Below are 22,746 nucleotides of genomic sequence, written 5' to 3' on the forward strand. Positions count from 1 at the left end.
GCCGACACTCATATAAAGGAATGGCTAGTTTCCGGCCTCGACGAGCACCTGGTGTCTACTTTTTGTTTTGTTTTTTCAACATGCATACATCAAGCTTCCGGGGGAGTAAGAGATGATTTCAGAATAGGCCAAGTGGATATGCATGTATAGTGCACATCAAGAGCAAGGCCAATGTGAGCAGCGTCCACTTGAAAACTTAGAACCGGTTCTAGCAAAGCAAAAACTGGTGCAACGTAGTTTTTTCTTAGACTCAACTCATGGGGCCCACTAGTCACCGCTCAGGCGAAAATATCTCAAGATCGGTGTCTTCTCCCCCAAATCTCCAACCACTGGACCACACACAGAACCTTTCTTCTTCCTCAAAAAAGAGAACATTTCTTCTTCCTCCCCCAGATTCCCAACGCACAGGACCTTCTCCAAATCCAAATCCCGCTTTCTTCTTCCCGCCTCGTCCAACGCACAGGCCGGGCTCGAGGGAGGCTGGGCGCTGGCGGACGGACTCACGGCGGCTGGACGCGAGGCGGTTCAAGGTCTCTCGAGGCGGCTGGACGCGGGAAGCAGCCACGGTGGGCTCGAGGCCGCGCGGAGGCGAGGTTCTGGCGAAGAGGACACTCGGATGAGGCGCGTGGCTGCGGCTGGGCTCCACAAATTGTCAACGACCTGCTAGAATCGGCGCAAGTACTAGAATCGGTTCCAAGAAAAATTTCTTAGCACCCCAGTGGTCCAACGTCTAGAACCGGTTCTATAGGTTTTTAGCACCGGTGTTGACCCACGTTGTGCTTGCTCTAAGACGCAGAAGAAGACTGCAGACTGCAGTATACACAAATTTTAGTTCGCGTGCGCTCCGGAACCACCGGATGCAAGAGGTCCACCGATTACCAAATGGAATTGGTAACCCAGCCACGCTATAAGGCCGTAAGGCTAATATGCCCACTTTGCCCAGCTACTAACCGAGTACAGCTAATGCCTACGATTTGCACGACAGTAGATAATCTCCAAATTACAAAAATGATTCTCATTGCTTATGAACATATAAACTTGAAAGATCAGCACGAGCATTTCACTTTTAATGCTCCTAGACAATTTACAACCGACTGGGTTTGTCAGGAAAACAGTTAATATCCATCGCTCATCCTACATTCCTACCTGTTTACAGCCAACTACGTGAGTATATCCTATCGACATGAGAACATCAGTCGTTGTACAGGGGCAAATTGTCAAAGGAATCCACAAAGCACCATTTCCCTCTCTATAATGTACCATCTACAACAGTTAACAATCCAAGCCTACGAGTGCTAACATTAGATACACATCATGGTTGAGGGGGCAACAACCATACTCACAGAGAGGTGCTTCTAGCAAATCCATCCCATGGAACCATTTTGTAGATGGAATTTGGGATTGTTAAATGCAAAGCTGGTTTCACATTCCATCTTTCTTTTAACTCATTTAGTTGTGGATCCAGAGGGTGAGGACATCAACTGTTGCATCTGCATAGAATAAAAGAACAAGAGAATTTGTAAGGCAACACCGCAATGATTCTCTCAAAAAGGAAAAGAAGGTTCTACCCTAAAACTGTAAACAACAGAGAACCCTTCTTAGTAAGAGATGCTACATACTGAAAGATATGCTCAATTAGTCTATGAACAAAGAAAAGCCCAAACAGGAACAGCTGACACGATTACATGCTAATAATATCCAAAGCTGCAAAATACAATTACCTTATTGGTCTCAAGTGCTTCTTAATCTGCGGATCACTAGTTGTTCTCAAGAACCTCAGCGCCTCTTCTGCAGCCTGAAACAACATAGCGTCCAAAACACGGGGCATAGCTTTCATTAGAGATGAGAAATTGAGAACCCATCCTACTCAAACTAGTATGCACTTGGAACATGATGGTAAAAATATAATACTCCTTCCGTCCAACAAAAGATGTCTCAAGTTTGTCAAAATTTGGATGTATCTAGACATGACTTAGTGTATAGATGCATTCAAATTTAGTCAAAGTTGAGACATCCTTTATTGGACGGAGGGAGTAGTTGAAAAGACACTCTTTCATACAAAGATAAATTATATGCCATCATCTATAACACTAATGCGTGAACTATTTGTGAACTGGGAATTTCTGTAGCAACACAGCACACTATAACAACGAACTACAGATCCCTTAGGAAGGAATGTCTTGAGTAGGTTTATTGCCAGCTAAAGCATAAACGTTTTCAAGAACTGTAGCCTGGGCAGATGTGACGTCTTGAGAGCATGGCTTGAATAATTGTCATGAGTAATTATAGGGACACGAGCTGGCTAATTACATCAGATACTCTCTTAGTCACTCAAATCCACCCCGTGCTAATCTGGCAAGGATAAGATGGCATTTGCATTTCTGCCTTGCTCTCTTGTCCACTTTCATTTCCATCTGCTCACTTCCGCTGAGGCATTTTCATTTCAATCTGCCCCCTTTGACTGATCACATGTTAACATCTGACGTTCAAGTCACAGTTACTTTAAGGATTTAAAGCTGACATATCTTGAACTGTTGAGTCTGACTTCAGGGGTAGTTAAGCCTCCTTACGAGCTCCCCAAAGCATGGCCTAACATTATCAGTATAGGCTGGCTGAAATGGATGCCACTTCATTAGCACCCAAAGCAGCTCGAGGTTTAATCCTGTTAGTGCACATAGTTTTATAGAACACTGAGCTGTTCGAGCATGTAATGACACCCTGCTCAGGCTCTACAAACCTAGCCACACGATTATAAATACTTAAACGATAAACCAACTCCAGCATAAACTAGATTTTCTGTCAAACAATACAATGCCACCATGTAGATATATGTATAACGAAATAACTGTGTGCCACCACAATCTTTGAAATCCTACATATGTCACATCATCCCATCTTCATGCAAATCAGTGCTTTGTTGATGCAAAAAGAATTTAATATGGCAAGGGAAGAACACTAAGAACTATAGTACCTGAAGCTTGGCAAAATCTTTGTTCACACCAACACCATTCCCAAGAATTTGTCCTGCTAGTTCAACCTTCAAAGATCAACAAAAATTGTGGCATTAATTACATCAAAAAGCTCACAGAACGTGCATTCATGTTTACATGCTAAATTGCTGATTAGAGATGTTCCAGTTCAATTTTTTTATTAAAAACTCATTGGAAAGTTTAGTTGTACAGTACATATTAAACTTTCAAAAACTTCTACGATGTCTTTTCAACCAGGTGGTAACCAGCTAGTTCTCCTTGAAACAAGGAAAAAAAGTAACCCTTTAGCAAACCCAGCAGCATATTTACCCGTACTGCAGTACGGCGGTACCCACCAGCGAACAGCCAAAGAGAGGTACCAGGAACAGCCGCACAGGTCAGAACTGGTCAGAACTGTGAGTATAAGCCAAAGGGCCCAAAACTATCCTTATAGAATTCTAGAGTAGTGAACATATAAGTTAAGTAACCTGAAAATGGTATTCTTCATTTGTTGCCGTGCCAGGATTCTGGATCTGATCGCGAAATACTACATGTTGGTCCTCCAAACACTAGAAGCAGTAAATGCACATTAGAATTCAATGAAGAAAGAAACAACACAGTTAAAAGGTAGATGAGAAAGTGAAATATCAGGTGCAGCAGCATCTCTTACAAGTTCTCTAATAAGACTTATAACAGAGGACAACCTATCCACATTATTCAAATGATCCTTCTGTTCTGATGTACTTCCAGATGGTTCTTGCATAGCAATATCACCATCTGAATCCATAACGTCTTCCAGAAAGCCATTTCCACCCCTAGGAGACTTGCTTGTGTCTTTATTAAGGACTCCACCAATAGGAGCAACAAATGACAAGTAATTGCCTACAAGTTGGTCAGTTCAGAGAATTTAGGGGAAAACAAATTTCTAGTCAATGAGTACTTTAGAGCAAGAAACATTTTGTATATTGCGCCATGGATCGCTGAACTTGTCACATTGGTTAAAGTAGGTTACCAAACCACTAAACTGCATGCGCAGGTCACTAAACACATTTAAGTGAACCATGAGTCAAATTCAATTCGTAATTGCAACCCGGTTATGACAATGGCATGCAGTGCCACCATGGCAAAGGGCACAGAGGACACGCCAACACAAAAACAACACTAAATAACCAACACTATGAATGGGTCAGGCTGCAGGTACCTCTCTCCAGACAGGTCTGTCCATGGTTGCATCAAGAAGATTAGTATCAGTGAGTAGTATACCCAAGACCCAAGTCGCCAACAGATCCACTAACTCCCCATCTGAAATGCAGGAGCTGTGCAGTGATGCAACTCCAGGAATCCCAATCCAAGCTGGGTTTTACTGTTTTGCATTGATATCCAACATGAATACATCATCGAGCAGGTTCACCCTTACAGATCCACCAGTGGAGAGATGAGGGAGCGACGAATCTGGACATGTCATGTCCGGAAGCAGGTATGAAGATGGGGCAGGGGACAGGGAGTCAGTGCGTTGGGCATGGGACAGGGACGCAGACTTGGTGCGGTGCCAGAGATTTAGGAGTAGCCGTGGAAAAATGCTGTGGAGGAGGGGTTCGAGAAGAAATTGGATTGAGATTAGAATAACCCATCTGAAAAATATAAAAGCCAGAGTCCCTTGCCTCTATGTACCGTTCGCCGCAGTGGCACTGCCATGTCATCATCCTAACTGGGTAGCATGCGTATGACCTTCAAATAATCACTTAAAAACGTTTAGTGCCTTAACATGCATTTCAGGAGTTCTTGGTTGTGTCAAGATATAGGAAGCTATTTTCTTATTATGGATCGGAGGGAGTAGGAAGTTTGTTTTTCATGTCCTTCCACATTCATGTTACCAAGACCAAGGTGGCCAACTCGTTGAAAATAGCCTAATGTGTGATACTTTATATATAATAGCGACTGATTAGCCAGTGTTGAGTACAAACAATGGATACACAGTCCCTAGTTATTTCCACCATGGTTGGTGAGGTCATCCTAACCACCACTAAATTTTTTTCATGTTGCAATTAGGAGTGCAATTTGTGGGATTTGGTTTGCACTCTGGAGGAGGGTAATGTTCATGTGCACCACATATCCTTTGTTTAGCCAATTATTATTATCTTCGATGGTCTTACATAATCATTTATCTGGCTTTGCCTTTTCTCTAAAATTAGAAGTTATCCCAAACACTGTATTCAAATAATTGGATCACATGAACTAATGAATTGGTCAAGATCTAAGAGATGTTTAATCACTTTAATGGCATCAAGCAGCATCTTAAGATATGGTATCCGGATCATTTGCAAACCATACCCAATCAAGAATACCAGATAAAATAAAATAGATGACCCTACAGGATGTTTTCCAAAGAAGCAGTACAGTAAATGAGATAATTTTCGTCATATTTATTTTATCAGGTGAACTCTTCTACAATAATAGAAGTAGAATGAAGGCAAAGATAACAAACAGTGAATAATAAATGGTTTTTGCAAAGTAGAATGAGAGGACGGTACCACATGAGGAATCAAAAATAAAAGGCATAACAACATTGCGAGCTTGTATTATTCAGGATATAAAGAATGTACACTCACTTTCCAAATTCCGGAGAGCTTTTTCAGCAGCTAATACTTGGGCTTCATCCCTTGTTTTTCCGATGCCAATTCCAATCTTCTCATTACTAAATAAAACCTGGAGGTAGCAAATGTAAGATGAAAGTGAAAGAATTAAACAGAAATTTGGCAAATTTGCTAAAGTCAAAAGATGCATCAGCAAGCAAGCAAAAAAACACTAATTGAGTTTCGTCAAAGCGAACAGGTTAATTAAGAAAGAATGGCTCCAAAGGCAGAAGCTAGACTAGATGAAGTCTAGGCTGAGTTTGGCATTGAGATGGGTTATGATAATCCAGCTTTTTCTACCAGCCTATGCATATTTTTCTATTTGGCTAACTAACTTTTTCCTGCTTTTACGTGTATTTTTCCACAGCAGATTATAGAATAAGTTCAGCATAGCACAGTTCAGCAATCCCGAACTGAGCCTAAGTATTTCAATTATTAAACACCTGTATGGTCATCAACTCATCACGAAACAAAACGGCTATAATGATCTTAAGGTTCATTGCTTAAGGTAATACAGCTCATTATCTTCTGAATGGATATTTTACACGATCTGGGTTCCAAGAGTTCAGACTTCAAACCAAGTTGTTGGCAAAAAAAGATTTCTCTTTTTTTGGTATAAACAGTGTGGTCAGTCACAAATGCAAAACACCAACCTCAACAGAAAATTGTGTAATCTTGCTGGTGCTTACAGTAGACCTAAACTCCACCTATATGAAGAAAGAGCACAAGGTTAATCTGAAGTCAAGAACAGGAAGGCCAGACATACGCCGAAAAATTAAGGGCAAGGCAACAGCATACCTTGGAGTTACATAGTCGCCCAATTTCTTGTAAAACCGTGACAAACGTCGAAGGGGTTATTGCCAGTGAGCCACCATTGGGTTGGACATTTGAACCACTCAGAGTGGCTCGTATTGGCACTCGTACATCATCTACACCAAAGGTTAACATAGATTACTTAAGCAGCAGGTTCCAGTTCATATATAATGTATGCAGTAAATAAGGTATTCCCTCTGTTTTGAAATGTATGGCATATTTTGACTATCCAAGTATGAGCTTTGACCATAGCTTTCTTGTGCAATATCTTGTTAATGGTTACAAAATCACAATCATAAGAAAGTGCATTTTAAGATGAATCAAATAGTATCAATCTTGTGTAGCATAACGCACGTATTATTGGATTATTATTGGTCAAAGCTTAAATTTGGGTTGTCAACATACACCTTACATAAAGAAAATATGGATAGAAAAGACATATGAGCGAGTCCTTCATACGCTTAACAAAGTGACCCTGAGACTGTACGTACACTCCTTTCTTTTTTACTTAAACGTTAGTGTGTTTCTCTCAATCTCCCCTCCTGTTTCCTAAAAAACTAAACCACCAACTGACATAACAGCTTCAATAGTGAGCAAATACAAAGTTAAGAAAGTACTCCCTCCGATCCTAAATTGTTGTCGAAATATTACATGTATCTAGACGCTTTTAAGAATAGATACATCCATATTTGGGCAAATTTGAGTCAAGAATTTAGGATCAGAGGGAGTATTCAACTGAGCACCTGACAAGACAATTTCAGTGCATATCAACAGGTGCAAATGAAACCAAACCATGAGGTCACAATTAGGTTTTGGAAACATTTATGCTAATGCTGCTGCTGCTACATAGCACAGTGGTCTTTCCTTGTAAAAAACGTGATCCTCAGAATGAAAATAAAATACCAAACTAATACACAAGCAGGAAAAGTCACTGGGAAAATGTCCTAAGACAACTGACAAAAAAATACAATATGAGAAGTACCTGCTGAACGGGTTGATGATGATATCTGTCTTTGGTCCCCCTGATATGCCTGAAATAACAGACATTATTGCATGATGATGCTTACAAGTATATTTTGAATTAAGAGACTAATGAGGCTATGTTAGTCCAGTAGTTGGACTATTGTTCTTAAAAATAAATAGGGACAAAGATTAAAGCCAAAGTAGGGCCAACTTGATATATTTTAAAAATAGTGTAGCGAAAGGTAAGTAGATATTGATAAGTGACAACTACGCAAGCAGCACATGGCACTGCAAAACATTGTATGCTCGTCGCGCATATGTTGAACACGATTAAATGGGCTGCACTTTGTGGCGCCATGGACGCCCGTGCCCACTTACAGTTACAGGCCAAACATATATAGCCCATTTGCTCTAAGCAAAAGGGTGAGAAAAGGTTGCCCATAAATCAATCAAAGCAGAAACATTGCATCAAACCTTACCCATTCAACCTCATTAGCCCGTTTGCTCTAAGTGAATGAGAGAGAAAAAGTTGCCCGTAAAAACCACTAAGGCAGAAACCACATAAAATCTTACCCGCCCATTCAACCTCTTCTCTATTTCAGCTCCACTCATACCCTCAGGTATAGGGGGAGGATCTTTATTGCTCGGCACAAAATTAGTGTCCTGGAAGAAATTAGAGACAACATAAACTTTACGAGAATAAACTGCAATACAATATCAAAGTACCAAGAACATTACCTCACAGACTAAGTAGTCACCGACATCTGGAGCATATGGAAGATCCAATAGCTCATTTTCATACAATAGTTCAAACACTTTCTTCAATAGATTTTCATCAAACTCCCTTTTTGTTATCAAAACAAACATTACAATATTAAAACTGTAAGCATGACATCATCAGAATGCATAAATTGTATCATCATAACTCTTTCCACCGACCTGAAGAAACCACCACGAACATTGCAAGCAACATTTCTCGCAACACAAAGCACTGGAACTGCATTGGCCATCTAAGATAAAGCAAATACACACATGATTCCAGCACAGGAATATGTTCAATACAAAATATGTATGCAACAAAATACAAATACCTCAGCTTGTGGGGCATAATATGGAGCATATGCTGGGACAACATGAACTCGAGGCTGATCTTTCTCATCCCAAACCTGCAGCCTGTCATCAATAACCATGGCCATCTTTGGATGACATCCTCCTTCTTTAAAAACATGCTGCAGAGACTTCCTGGAATCTGCGCAAAACAGAATCCATGAGTATGGCAAATGGCTAAGCGTGTGAATTATAACACAGGGGAATATGGCCAGAACACAAGGCGATAGGACAGTAAAGATTGTACTGTTCCATCCACACAGTGGTCATGCGCCCAGTGTTTCCTATAGATTCCTCATACATAGACTAATAGTTCCATTGGAAACGAGTCACATAAGAATAAAGATGAAATGTAGCACTAACAAATGGAACTTCATAACTTAAAACTGTAAAAATAGAACGAACTGCTAAGTGCTAACTGAAATAAGAAAACCAAACACAGATATATGTGCACAACTCTTCTTATCTGGTTAGGCACAACACTATCATTCTAACAATCAACATTTCGGAAATCATTATGCGGAATTTTGTACTCCCTCCGTCCAACAAAGGATGTCTCAACTTTGACTAAATTTGAATGCATCTATACACTAAGTCATGTCTAGATACATTCAAGTTTTGAGAAACTTGAGACATCCTTTGTTGGACGGAGGGAGTAGTACTTTTGAATATTCAGACAAGGGATAACATTTGGATCGGACATCTTACAATGGCCAGGATGTGTTAATGATGATGTAAATACAATGGAACAATGTTCAGCCTGCAAAGTACTGCACAATTGTTGGAAAAATGAACCTTCAAACTCTTGAGAACTTACCTGCTTTTACACATACTACACGTTCTGAAAGATTATTCAAGCTGATCAAATTGGCTTCTGGATCAAGAAGTCTCCATATCTCAAGAGCATAATCTCTTTCGGCCATCGTACATACATAGACCTCAAATCTTTTGCGTCCCTTGGCAGTTAGGTAACTTCTCAAATCCTCCCAGGCAGGCCTTAGCTTTACAAAAACACTAGTATCGCGAATCTGAATGCACATAAGATTAAAATGGTATGAGGATAAGGTAAACGGAAAACTAATCATAAAACGTTGCATCAACTAAAAGAATAAAAATCCAATCACTGTCTTAAATTCTGATACATACAAATTTAGGAGTAAGAGAATAAATTGTTGATGCTATATTTAGTCCAGAACTCATATCATGTCAGCCTGGCATTATGAGAACTTCAATACTAAAAGAGAACAAATTATTTTGCTTAAGGTTGCACATATGTACCATTACGCATAATGTTATTGCTATCTAAGACAGAAGGCCCTAACATTAGATTGAATAAACCTTGTGTTGCTCAGCACATCTGGCATACTAAGAATGTTGCACTTTCTGCAACTAAACATAGGAACGATGAACTAAGAATGCATGCTTTTACTCAGAAGATCAATATTGCAACAATTACAATACATATAGATAACCTTTAATGCTAGAACCATCAATGATCACACAATCCCACCTAAACTCCTTGTTGTACCAGGCAAATGGGAGCCCATTGATACATATCATTTCTCCAACCACCCGATAGGTTAAAATGATTTAAGTTAATTCTTCTGGTTAAACTGTAAACCTCCCAAGCCACTCAGAAAAAAAAACAGTAGCAGAAAGATATATTTATAGTTTCAGCAGAACAGATGCTACCAAGGTTAACAAAATGATACCTCTGGATTGATGCGGGTCAGAATTGCATTCCTCTCTGGCAGCCTGATTACAGGCCGGACAAGACGCTCCTGGACACCAGGCATAGGCTGAACCTCCTCCTTCTGGGTCCCAATGATTCTGCCGTTGTCTGTGACAGTATCTGTGTCAATGAACTCCTTGAGAAGCTCCCTGTCCTCAATATACCGCTTGATTTCTGCAGACATCCCTGCTACCCTGACAGGGTCATCTTCAACATCCATCCTGCGGGAAAGCATCTCAATCCGGCCCTCAAAGGATTTCATTGTGTTTGCAACAATGAGGGTCTCATCAAGATCAAACACAATAGCAAGGCACCGGAGGTTGAGCATCCCAACTGATGCTGCATAGAGGCCAGCACGTACAGAGCAGCACCAGAAGCACGGCACCTTCTCGACCTTGCTTGGCATTGCGACTAGGTGCAGTTCCTCATCTCCAACGACTACAACTGCGCTCTACACAACCAACGGATACACAATTTTACAAATCCGGTCCCCAAATCTAACTAACCGATGAGAGACACACTAAATAATGTGGAAAATGCTTCAATTCCTGATAATTGAAGAACGACTTACTAACGGAGCAAATAGCATTTCCCGACTAGTCGCAGTTGGCCACTTATTTCGCTTCGATTTAAAATGAGCGTGATAGCTATGTTTATGTCAGGCCAAGGACATAATCGATTACACAAAAACGTGCTGGAGGGCAAACCTTGTACTCGTTGAAGCAAGTGATGTAGAGCCGGTGAAGGCTCGGATGGGGAGGGAGCGGCTTGGCCTGGAGCTTGCATCGCACGGAGAAGGGCGCGATTGTCTGCAGGATGGCGAGGGGCGGGCACCTCTCGCTGGCCGGCGAGAGGTGGCTGATGCGGATCTCGTTGCTGGGGAACGGCAGGGTCCCCTCGGGCCCAGGCTTAATCGAGAAAACCTCCGTCTCGCCGAGGAACACGTCGCCGTGGAACATCCGCATGCTGCCCCTGACGGGGGCGGCAGGGGCGGCGGCCATCAGCGGCGAGGGTCGAAGCATCGCCTTCGCGGGGCTTGTGGGGAATCGGAGGAGCTCGAGAGAGGGAGACTGGGGAGGAGAGGGGAGGGGAGAGTGTGAGAAGCGCACGCCCGCCGTGTGTGCGCCCGCTTCGGCGGACGCGGAGCCGCGGGTTTTGGTATTTGGGGGGAGGGCGGAGAGGAACTGGGAAGCAGGGGGCCTGGGTGCGCTTATATAGAGTTTTGGGGGCGAGGCGTGGGGGGGAGGGTTCCGTTCGTTCGTTCGGTCCGGCCGCCGGTCCGGTCTTGGTTCGCTCGGACCAGGTCGGGTCGCGTGCCGATCCCGGGTCGGTACTCGGTACGTCACTGTACTGCGTGAGGTGGGCCACTGGCACTATATCGTTTTCTTCGAATTTTTTGCTGCTAGCCCCCTCGTGAGCGAATTGACAAGATTATCCCCCTCAAGAACTGAATGCCAAAAGTAGGCTGGTGGGAAGTTCTGATGACGGCGGAAGAGCTTCACGCCAACTAGGAGGGCCAAATGTTAATTAGGAATCAAAAATCCCAATAATAACTTTCTAGCTGTTAGGATCCCTAAAAATCATGAATTAAGTACTCAACTACGTAACTGCCGCAAACGAATCACGATGTGAGGCTTCTTCCTCCAGCGTACTCCTCGTCCTCTGCCGCTGAGCTGCAAAAGGCAGACCAAAAATGTAATCGCAGCGTTGCTTGCACCTACAGCAATGATCCAGACCGGCGAACTCCGGCCTCCAGCGTCCGCAACGGCTGCACGGCCGCGACCCACGGACCGACGAGCTCCATCGTCCATGGCGAACACTGAGCGCCCTCCCTCTTCCCGTGTCCATGGAGGAGGCATGGCCATGACCGTCGTCGGCGTCCCTGAGGAGACCGAGTCTGCTTATGTCCGTGCACACCTCGACGCCCTCGCCAGCCGCCTGCGGTGCGCTCAACACTGAGCTTCAGGCCGAAGCCGATGCCTTGAGCCGCCGCTCGCATGGGATGAGACGTTGGAGAAATTAATTGCTTCGCTAATGATTTCAATCGGGTTCTCGCTTTTCGCTGACCGTCTCTTTCCGCCCACTGGAATGGTAGTATGGTCTTCTCACCAACACAGTTGGCGGAAACTGCACGTGGCAGTTGCCGGACATTCCGCCAGACTAGATTTGTCAATTGGTTTGGGAAGGTGCTAATTTTAACAATTGCGCTCACGAGGGGGCTATAACAGCAAAAAATTCGTTTTCTTCTCAACGGTACTCGTGGGCCATGTCCGTGCCTCCGAGAGATTCTCTTATCCGCTCTTTTTTTTCATTCTTTTTCCATGTTGATTTCTTGGCAGAAGAGAAGAATCATGCATGTGAAAATAGTTCGTACCAAGTTGCTTGTGATTTATTCCACAAATTAAAAGTTGTTCTAAACTTTCCATAACGAGGTGAAAAAGCACTATGCGGATAACCCTCGACGACCTGAAACTTCTCAAGAACTCTTCCCTTATTTTCTCGACTTTCCTTTGTTTCCACCGCCTTCTTTAGCCCCTCTCTCCCATCTTCGATGTCGCCTTGACTGCCAAAGAGGGGGACTGTCGATTTCTAGCTTTAGTTGTAGTATGTGTAGTTTCGAAATAAAGTTGCTTTAGAGGCGTTTGCTGGAATGCGATCTTCTACCGCAGTTGCGCTCGGGGCAAACCGATCTAGAGGTCGGTGACAATAGATTGTCACCTCTTCGCCTTTCTGTTCCTCCTGGTGGCTAAAATTACTCCTCTTTAGGTTCTTCTCCATTATATTATAATCAATTAATCATCAATCTTTGTATCATGAATTGAGGAGAGCCCTTGTCCTCTTCTCGACAATCATGGCTTTCGAGCTAGGGTTGCAAGAGGGAATGTAAATTGACATGGTGTTGCTGAATTTAGGCGTTCTAGGGACATCTTTGCAAAGCTATTGGTATATGTTGGTGGCCGACCACCTGCCACCGTAGATCGCCTTCGGAGTGTTGTTAGTCTTGGGAGCCTTTTTTAGGCAATGAGGAGTTAATCTCAATGCCCATTTATCAGGTTCATCAAGATATAGGATGTTCCGCTGATCGAACCCTCGCATGGTCCGTTCATGGTTTGCACCCTTCGTAACTGTCCTTTAGGCCGGAGGAGTTTAACTGAAATTTTGTTAGGGCAGATTTTCGTCTGTAGTCAGCGTTTTGATTGCAGATTAGGGGCTAAAATTATGGAGGCAGGGGGACCAGCAGAGGCCCTGGCCCCCCCTAAGATCCAGAAATTGCTTATAAGTCCCTGCTTTAGTATGACTACTAGCTGTGTATTTTGACGTTTTGGCCTTACTAAAAAAGAAAAACTGAAACGGAAGTGGACAAAAAAAATACTTGCGATCCTCCGTCCGTCCCAGACTGCCACACAGGTCTTCCAAGAATCATATACAGAATATTCTAGTTTGGGCAGCTCTTGGTCAATTTGCCTGCCGGTCACCAGATTTCCCTGCTCCTTTTTTTCCTGTATTTTTTTAGGGCAATAGTAGGTCAAAAGACCTATTGCAATTTATTAAAATTATAATAATATGTGCATGTGATGAAAGCAAAAGAAAATCTATCTAAATGCTGCAATCCAGTCATGGAATGCATTTAGCCCTATGAAAAACCAAGTTGAGTTCTTCTTTGAAGATCATCCTGCATCTATAAAGTGAGGGCTGAATCCGATTGAAGATGTAATTGTTTCTTGTCCTCCATATACTCCATGAGACAAGGGTGCCAATCTCCATATGAAAAGGCACCTCGAGTTCTTCTTTAATGACCGCTAGATTGTCATGGACTGATGGTTGAGGGATAAAATTTGGTTAGATGTATCACCAACATATGCGTGCAAATGGGCAGTCAAAAAATAGGTGGTCTTTGGTTTCTTTTGTCCTCCGTTGCATAACACGCAATGGAGGTTTTGGAGGTGGAAATTCCTTTCATCCAGCATGTCCCTATCAACGATCACGAGCCAGGCGAAAACCTTGTGCTTAAGTTCACAGCATGATTGCCATATCCGGTGTTCACCTTCCACATTGCGAATGGAGATTTTTTCCTGCATTGACTCTTGTGTTCTACTGCCGGACGGAAGCAGTTCCAAGTGGAAGCCCATTTGGAACGATATTGTTCCCCATAAGGTCAACATTTTTGCTTGGAAGCTTAGTCGGGATTCTCTTCCCACCCAGGTTAATTTCTTTAAACGGAAGATGAAGAAGGTCCGCACTTGCCAGATCTGTGGTGTCGAGGATGAAGACTCTTTCCATGCCCTGGTTCGCCGTCCTCCTGCCCGTGCCCTGTGGCACGCGATGAGCTCCTGTTGGGAAATTCCGGGTGTGGATCAGATTCAGAATACTGGCCGTGGGTGGATTCTCCAGCTTGTTGCTCAGCAGGACAAGATTAAGACTGCAATGTTGCTCATGCTGCTTTGGCGCATCTGGCACGTCCATAATGACATTACACATGACAAGACTCCGGCTCCGGTGGAAGCCTCTAAACAGTTCCTTTGTAGCTACTTGGACTCTCTGCTGCTGGTTAAGCAGCATCCTGCTGTCAATGTTGTGAAAGGAAAGCAGGTGTGTTCGTATGATACCAACTGGAAGGCGCATCAACCGCACGGCCGGAAAAAAGCTGGCGTGATCCTTGGATGGAAACCACCGGATGTTCACTCTGTCAAGCTGAACATGGATGGATCTTTTTCTCAGTTTGTTGGTGCGGCTGGGGTTGGGGTGGTGCTTCGTGATCACGATGGGAGGATCGTTTTCTCTGCCTGCAGAAACCTCAGGAGCTGCGCGGATGCTCTCGAAGCTGAGCTGGTGGCCTGCGAAGACGGTCTGCGAGTGGCGATTGGGTGGACTGACAAGATTATGGTCCTTGAATCCGACTGTGCGGAGGCCTTAGCGATGATCTGTGCTAAGTCTCCTGACAGATCGCCCCATGCAATGCGTGCTCGTGAGATCCAGAGACTGCTGGATGAACAGCCGATCACAATCTGTAAGATTAATAGAAGTCAAAATAACGTTAGTCACTCCCTGACTAATTTTGCTAGAGTTAATAGTGGGACGGGATTTTGGATCCGGAAATGCCCGGATGAGATCTGGAAGCTGTAACAAAGGATTGTACTACCTTCATCAGTTAATGAAGTTCTTTTTCCAAAAAAAAAAGTATTCACCTTCCACATTGATGAAGAACTTAAGCCCCAACTACAGTAACGGAGATGTTGGGATTCATCTCATGTACGTGCTCACAATTGCTAATCTGCTACATCAAGCTTCTAAAAACACCTTACTTCAGGTGTCCGTGTGCTACAAATTTCTCCGGCCGAACCGCCTGTCTCTGCTCTGGAAAGATCCCAGTGCTTGGAGATAGTCGGCCTCCCCGAAATCAGGCCACAACGTGTCCGTGAAGAAGAGCTCCGAGTATGCTGACTGCCACAGCAAGAAGTTGCTCAGCCTCAGCTCGCCGCTGGTCCGGATGAGCAGGTCGGGGTAAGGGAACTCGCTCGCGCAGCTCGTCTCGAGCTCTTTGGCGAGCAGCGACTCGTCGATGTCCTCCGGCCTGAGCAGCTCGCCCTGCACCTTCTGGGCAAGGTTTCGGCAAGCCTGAACTATGTCCCGTCGCCCGCTGTAGCTGATTGCTAGCGTCAGGTCGAGCTGTGAGTTGTTCCTTGTTGCCTCCTCGGCTGCCCTCGCAGTCTTCTGCAGAGAAACCGGCAGCCTTGAGCAGTCACCAATTACGCGTAGACGAATTCCGTCCCTGCACAAAACAAGAACCCCTCTTCAGTGGAGTACATTTGTTTTAGTACAGCTCGAGCTGTTCTTCAGCTATAATCTTAGTGCGTGACTTGGAATTAGAGAGGTCAGTGCATTAATCTACGGGAGCCGCCTGTCCACATGAAGTGAACTAAACTGCTGGAGCCTGGAGCGCATCTTATCAGAATGGCAACAGTCTGACCGAAGAGTGAGGCGGTTATTTTGCAGTAGACATGTGTACCTCAAGAACTCGGAGACACTGTCGTGGATCACCCGCTCGAACAACCCCATCAGGAAGTCAACCTCCACCTGCAAATCCCAAGAGCAGTCAAGCTCGGGAGTACCGCGTGGAGAGCGTAGGGAGGAAAGGGGAAGCCAAGAGCTCGGCGTTTGCGCGCCAGGTGTACGCACCTTGGGGCGGCTCCAGTTCTCGTGGGAGAAGGCGAAGGCCGTGAGGGCGCGGATGCCCCAGGCGCGGGAGAGCCGCACCGTCTCCTCCAGCGCGCGCCGCCCGGCCTCGTGCCCGAACGCCGACGGCATCCCCCGCGCGCGCGCCCACCGGGAGTTCCCATCCATCACCACCGCCACGTGCCGCGGCAACGACTCCGCTCGCAGCCCGCCCGGGAGGGGCGCCTCCGCCGCCGCGGTCGCCGGAGCAGCGCCGGCGCGCCGCGGGCATGGCTGTGCCGAGCGGCACGTGCGTCGGGAGAAGGAAGAGGTGGGTCGCTGCTGATGGGTAGCAGCTGGAGACTGGGGGAGCAACATGGGATTGGAGGCTCTTCGAGCGTTTGCCTCCAGCCCCGAAAAGCTCAAGCCTATACGATTTGGTTTTTGTTATCTTTACAAAATGATTTGGATTTTTCTTTTACGGATTTGATATTTTTCAAGTTGTCCGAGAAATAGTTAGATTTAATTCAACCAAGTTGCCCATGAATTTTTAAAATCTACAACTACTCAATTTTTGTTGGACAGAGAATAACATTCAAGATCATCAACTTGAAAATAAGAATTCTGGGGTCAACTTAGAAACAGAGGCTCTCTTTCTTTACGAACACACTATAGTAAGTTTACCTGGAAATTTCTAAGTTCCAGCGATTTCTAAGACATCGATTCAACTGTTAGAGCAAAATTTAGAGGAAAGAGCTTGTAAAAGATTGGACATGCAAAATTGATTTTTCATCTCAGTCCTCCTTAGGATTAAAAAAACCGAGAAAAAGCTATTTTTAGTTGGTGGGAGTTTACGGAAAATTAACTTAGTAAGGATAACATAAGTTGTGGTGAACGGCTAGGATCATCTCTAACAAAATAATTTCTTCCGGATTTCCACATCTCCCCTTTAATTAAAATGGTGGGATTTGATCTTTCAACTCCCATTCCCACGTTTATCAGTCAAACAGATGATTTAATACCACATCCACTTCAACTCACATCCCCTTTCTCTAGCTCTTCCTAACCAAACAGCTTTTAGTTCTTCTTAGACCTCGCGGTGATGACAATAAAATGTGAGATGAGACCAAAGTCTATTGTGGAAGGGAGACTGAGCTAGAGGCGAGGACATGTTGACGAGGAGACAAGGCCTTGTTGCCTCTCTTACTAAAGCGATTTGGAATATTTTTTGCAATGTCCTTTCTATAAGGACATGCCTTTAAAGCACGCCCTGCGCATTGCAAGACGAAAAGGAGAAGAGCTGACTCATGCTAGTTTGCAGACTGCCCATACTGTTGCTTACTGAAACGGGAGAATATCTATGAACTGGTCATTAATGTTGGGTTCGATATTGAAATCTCCGCAGTACTTGACTTACAGAGGGCTACCAAGTACCAACCGTTGCTTACAAGCGCTAGAGAACTGCAACCACATGACTAAGGAAAAGAATCAGGAAGCCCAGTAGAATTTGTCAAAAAATATTAGATTGCTGGGAGGAGTAAATCCAATATAGAAAAAATATGGAAGATATACTGTTCCTTCAGATGACTGTAGGGACTATTGGGAGTGGCCTGTAACTTTATACGGTACTAGGCATGTGATTTCTTTGTCACCACTCACCTGTCACTAGGGCATGTAATGTTATGGAACCTGCAAAACGATTCAAGGTTGTCCTCCTGTACATCTAATTGTACAAAGAAATTGTTGGAACCTTCTACTTTTACCAAATAGATGGTCCCCATGCACTCTGAAGTAGTCCCTGAAGAAATCCATTGGCAGATGCCAATGTGTTAAATGTTGGTAACCAGAAAAAATTTCGTTCTATGCAAAGACCAAAGAGACTTACAAGGATTTAATCAACTATTACGTGCTTCTGTTGGAATCAATAGCGAATATGCAGACTAAATTCCATATGCGGTTCACAATTCCATCTGACATAACGGAAAATGCATCTTTTGCAGCTCTTTGACGTGCTTCCAGAGCTTTGGAATCGCCAAGCAGCTCTTTTAGCGCTTCCAAAAGTTCAACTTCTCCTGTCAACTAGAAAAACATTGGCATCAATATTCTTGTAGAGTGGAAGAAAGAATAAAAACAGCCTGCCCATAGGCCAGATGACAAGATCTTTGTCTAAAAAGCAGTGCAGGGACCAATTCAGCATGTTAAACATTAATACTGATATCCGTTAGATTTTCTAAGTAGAAAAGAAAGACTAATCGAGAACCAACAAAATACCCTCATGATCCAACCACCCTTGGCATTTAATAGTTGTGTGCAGGAGTAGCATTCATTAGTTGTGTGTAGGAGGAAGTCACTAAATATATAATCCAAATGATTCACCATAGTTATGTTGTTTAGATAAATGTAGAATTACAAAACAACTTGTCACCTGCTTGACAGCTAGAGGATTTATTTGCCACATTTCAACCAGCATGTGATAGAAATGTCCAACATGGGAACCTGAAAGTTAGTAAAATTCATGACACTCTAGATATTCTGATCTTTTCAAAGAAATGATGCAAATTAAAACAGTCAGATATCTTCCCCTTACCAGTCAGAACAGCACAGCCAGCTGCAGCAGCCTCGGAAAAATTATGGCCAGCTAAGCTAGGTAAAAAAGAGCCCCCAACAACTGCTATTGGAGTGACCCTGTAGAGCATTCTTAATTCCCCTGCTTTCCATGATATTTGCTGCCATTAGCTAATAGTTCAAAAGGATATATATAATCTAAACAGAAAAAAAATGCACAAGGTTTCAGCAGGAGAGGCAGCAAAAACCTAAAGTATCAACCAAGTATATCCTTGTGTTTAAAGATACCACTTCCATTGTTGACCTCAACACAAAATTGAACTTTCGTTTCTTCAGTGCCTGCAAGGGGATGCATACCAAGATTATTCAGGGAAATTTGAAGGTGCACATGCTCCTGGATGGAAAAAAAAAATCCCAATCTGAAACATCTCACAAAAAATCACACATGTGCATGTCCGAGTCTTGCAAAAACAGTAAGACTAAAATAGTACTAAATGTTTGCTTATTTAGAGTACTGAAACTTTTTCCCCAGTACATAAAATGATTGTTTTGACATGAAAATTTACATGCATGTTAAAAGACTCGAACAAGCAAATGCATAATTATTTTCGGAATTTTTTGGCATATTCTAATATATTTTTCCCACATTTTACTCCTGCGTGCAGGTGCACCCAGGGGCCAAAAAAATCTTTCTATTATTTCATGCCTATTATACAATAGTTTAAATTAAAATGTATCATATGCTCTTCATGCTTTAGACAAAACTCCAGGTTGTGTACAGTTAGTTCTGACATCCCATTATTTTAGCTTTAAAACAATAAACAAAGTTGCTCCCATAACACTACAATGGTTTGACTTTTGATTACCCAACAAGATATGATATTAAAAAAGGGCAAGAAGTAGTCACATAACTAGCAGTGAACTCAGGAACTGACTCATACACCAAACTGGGTAAAAATAAAAGTAAAGGCATCATTAACATACTAAAGAAAGAATCTTGCTGTCATGAGGATGTCGTGGCACGAGAATTAGAAGTAGAGAAGGATGCAGCTTGATTAACTCATCATGAACATGGAGAATGACTGAAAAAGAAAATAAAATAAAAGTGAAGGAAGCTTGTGAAAATAGTGTTTATGTTGAGAACACTTTACATAATGACCTAGGAAATCAATTCCTCCGAGTTACTCCACAAAAACAATTGTGCAAGTTAACGTCCTTTCATGATTGCCACACTACCAGAACAGTAGAAAAATTGAAGGAAATGACAGAAGATAAGGATATGAAGTAGTGGCAAAGGCGACTCCTAAAACAAAGACAGCTATAGTTGAAATCTTGGCAACCTAGAGGGTACAAAAGCATCTGTTGACTAAGCACTCCTAAATATATTGACATATTCCATATATATGACAATAATTTACAAAGGTAATATGTTTATCTATATCCTAAAACCAAGTCCCTTTCAAAAGAAGCTGCCAAACATTGCAAAGTTGAAAGCCTTGATTGGCCATATGAAGATGGCATGGATATATTCATCTTTTGAAGTAGTTTACTTAATGTCATTTGAACAGTATTGAAGAAACAAGTTATATCAGTCCACTTATTAGTATGTAGCAAAAAGGTGCACCTCCTTTATGCTTACCTTCTTCTTCACCTTTGTGAATTGAAGCTGCCATCCAGATGGGTCTATTTCCGAACTGCTGTTGTAGATCATTTATTGTATTGAGCTCCTTCTCCCCCACCTCAACATCACCAACAGCTAGGTAAATCACACGAGTCACTCTATAAATCATTTCACTCGTGAACCAGGCTATCTTTTCAAGCTGTTGAGATTACCCTTTATAGTTGCACCACTCATAGGTTCACTACCAAATGTATTCTCAAAAAATGAATGGCTGGAGAATGAGGTAGCATATGACGTACCATATTTTAAATCACCAGCGAAATGGATCTTTTGTGGTGGTGTATGTAGCAATTGAAAACGAACAGCCTGAATAGTACTCTGCAACAAACAAAATGAACGATGATAGCGGTAACAGTTTACATAAAACATAAGGTTTAAACCTTCACTGTTACTTACCAATGGTATAACAAGAGATATTTTAGAGAGCATCAGAGATACTAATGGCAACCCTAGAGGCACGGACCAACGGTCGAAAGACTTCAATGACATGCGGGCATTTAAAAGAGCCACCACAATCTGAAAATAGGTGGGTCAATCATGTAACATGATCACAACAGACAATAGCTACACTAATGAACAACAAAGGCAATAAAGGCTCTCCTGCAGGAAGCATAAAGAAGAAGCATTCCAGACATATAAATCAAAAAATGATAATGATTATGAAGAGGGAACTAGTGATGCAAAAGAATCATGGGAGAACTGCTCACCCCTTTCTCTGCTGCGGATATAATGAGGTTTGGCCACAGTTCACTTTCCATGAGAAGTATCAAACTTGGTTTCCAGTATCCAATGAAATTTTCTATTGCATCAGGACAGTCAAGAGGTGCAAACTACGACCCCAAAAATGTCATTAGAATTTATAAGGAAGAATACCCGGAATCAAACAACATACAAGTTTAGAACATACTTAATACTACTGTCTACTCACTATCTAACAAAGATGCATTTAAAAAAATGCGTGATTGTGCTTGTGCTATCACATATGATAACCTAGTAATCAAAAGTAAGTGGCTAACAGAATCTTATAAATTTAAGTGATACAGATACAGCTGAACAGCAGTATCATTATCAAACAAATTCTGCTAGTCACTAGTCATATTTTGAAGCAGAAACAGATCTTAATTGATGGTCACAGGTTAAGCATGGGTGCGAAACAAGAACCGGTGCTACAAATTTAGCACCTTAATTGATGTACGTAATTTTTTTTAAGGATATGTCCTGCATGATTTTAAAAAGCCTATTTGGTTAGCAAAGACCCCCTGCACTATATATAACCTTGCAAAATGCAAGAACCCACTTGTGGTTGTTTAGGCAGTTGCATTTGCTACTATCAATTTGAGGTAGTTACATTACATGCATAAACACTTGGAAATCATATGTGCCTCCTGAATGATGCTACAAAATTAGTACATTATCTGTTATACGTCAAAAGCAGAAGTGGTTCCGTTTACTAAACACATCTCCAATCATCCATATTCGAGATGGCTGCACTAAATTAACTCTAGCATAACCAGAGAGCTGTGGAGGTGCAGGAGCAATCTGAAAACTCACCTGATATATGACAACATCCGGGAGCAAATCCTTTATCACTTCGCTACATCGAAACAAAGAAGGGAGTTTAGAGCATGACCACATTACATGAAAACAGAACAGCACCTGTTCCATGCTGGTGAAAGGTGTGGGGGGGAGGTGGACTTACAAGGAAGACAGCGTAGTGGTGGTGAGGAGGATAGGGAGGCCGGGATGAAGGCGGGCGCAGTGACGGACGACTGGGAGTGCCGCCATACCCTCGCCGAGGGAGACGGCGTGGAACCACACGAGCGGCGAGCCTGGCAGAGGCCGGGCTACCGACGGCTGGCCCAGCCGTTCCGGCCAACGCGACGGGTGCTCCAGTCCTCGCAACCGGCGCCACAGGAGCACCGCCGGCGCCGCGACGCGGCTCGCCGCCCTGTACAGCTCGTACAGCGCCCGCCCTCCGCGGGCCGCCGATGCCGGCGTATGGGCCGGTCGCATGGTTGGAGGCTACTTGGAGCTTCGCCGGTTCAACGAAAGAGGTGACACTAGTGAACGGCCCGTGCCCCCCGTGTGGGAAGATTGACTAATTTGCTGAAGCTGACTTACCCCTCTCGG

General features: G+C 43.3%; 3 protein-coding genes across 8 annotated transcripts; all 3 read right to left on the reverse strand.

Annotated features, from left to right (window-relative positions):
* Positions 1 to 1,000: 1,000 nt before the first annotated feature.
* LOC100834480 (RNA polymerase II C-terminal domain phosphatase-like 2) lies at positions 1,001 to 11,388 on the reverse strand. 5 transcript variants are annotated; one of them, XM_024458627.1, is made up of 17 exons: positions 10,925 to 11,388; positions 10,198 to 10,668; positions 9,303 to 9,513; positions 8,470 to 8,627; positions 8,318 to 8,388; positions 8,117 to 8,222; positions 7,952 to 8,041; positions 7,398 to 7,446; positions 6,401 to 6,531; positions 6,256 to 6,309; positions 5,579 to 5,675; positions 3,640 to 3,851; positions 3,458 to 3,538; positions 3,300 to 3,304; positions 2,972 to 3,037; positions 1,722 to 1,795; positions 1,479 to 1,490 (listed from the first exon to the last, which is right to left on the reverse strand). In XM_024458627.1, exons 1-15 carry the CDS (start codon positions 11,237 to 11,239, stop codon positions 3,028 to 3,030), a joined length of 2,061 nt encoding a protein of 686 aa, XP_024314395.1. In that variant the 5' UTR covers positions 11,240 to 11,388; the 3' UTR covers positions 1,479 to 1,490; positions 1,722 to 1,795; positions 2,972 to 3,027. The 5 variants fall into 5 exon arrangements, with proteins under 5 accessions (XP_024314397.1, XP_024314395.1, XP_024314398.1 ...); XM_024458629.1 differs by lacking the exon at positions 3,300 to 3,304 and having other exon boundaries at positions 1,001 to 1,490; positions 3,674 to 3,851; XM_024458630.1 differs by lacking the exon at positions 1,479 to 1,490 and having other exon boundaries at positions 1,747 to 1,795; positions 3,674 to 3,851.
* Positions 11,389 to 15,336: 3,948 nt separating this feature from the next.
* On the reverse strand, positions 15,337 to 17,581 carry LOC100830201 (isoprenyl transferase). The gene is made up of 3 exons (XM_010234273.3): positions 16,395 to 17,581; positions 16,225 to 16,292; positions 15,337 to 15,987 (listed from the first exon to the last, which is right to left on the reverse strand). The coding sequence occupies exons 1-3, from the start codon at positions 16,746 to 16,748 to the stop codon at positions 15,537 to 15,539; spliced, it is 873 nt and encodes a 290-aa protein (XP_010232575.1). The 5' UTR covers positions 16,749 to 17,581; the 3' UTR covers positions 15,337 to 15,536.
* A 295-nt stretch (positions 17,582 to 17,876) lies between these two features.
* LOC100836321 (probable 3-deoxy-D-manno-octulosonic acid transferase, mitochondrial) lies at positions 17,877 to 22,694 on the reverse strand. Of its 2 annotated transcripts, XM_003564602.4 has the most exons (12): positions 22,316 to 22,689; positions 22,168 to 22,210; positions 21,324 to 21,446; positions 21,013 to 21,132; positions 20,856 to 20,934; positions 20,575 to 20,691; positions 19,920 to 20,017; positions 19,184 to 19,274; positions 18,958 to 19,077; positions 18,796 to 18,866; positions 18,256 to 18,449; positions 17,877 to 18,168 (listed from the first exon to the last, which is right to left on the reverse strand). In XM_003564602.4, the coding sequence occupies exons 1-11, from the start codon at positions 22,627 to 22,629 to the stop codon at positions 18,273 to 18,275; spliced, it is 1,353 nt and encodes a 450-aa protein (XP_003564650.1). In that variant the 5' UTR covers positions 22,630 to 22,689; the 3' UTR covers positions 17,877 to 18,168; positions 18,256 to 18,272. The 2 variants fall into 2 exon arrangements, with proteins under 2 accessions (XP_003564650.1, XP_010232574.1); XM_010234272.3 differs by lacking the exon at positions 17,877 to 18,168 and having other exon boundaries at positions 18,276 to 18,442; positions 22,316 to 22,694.
* Positions 22,695 to 22,746: the final 52 nt, after the last annotated feature.

This window comes from Brachypodium distachyon, chromosome 2 (assembly GCF_000005505.3).
Source record: "Brachypodium distachyon strain Bd21 chromosome 2, Brachypodium_distachyon_v3.0, whole genome shotgun sequence".
Taxonomy (NCBI): domain Eukaryota; kingdom Viridiplantae; phylum Streptophyta; class Magnoliopsida; order Poales; family Poaceae; genus Brachypodium; species Brachypodium distachyon.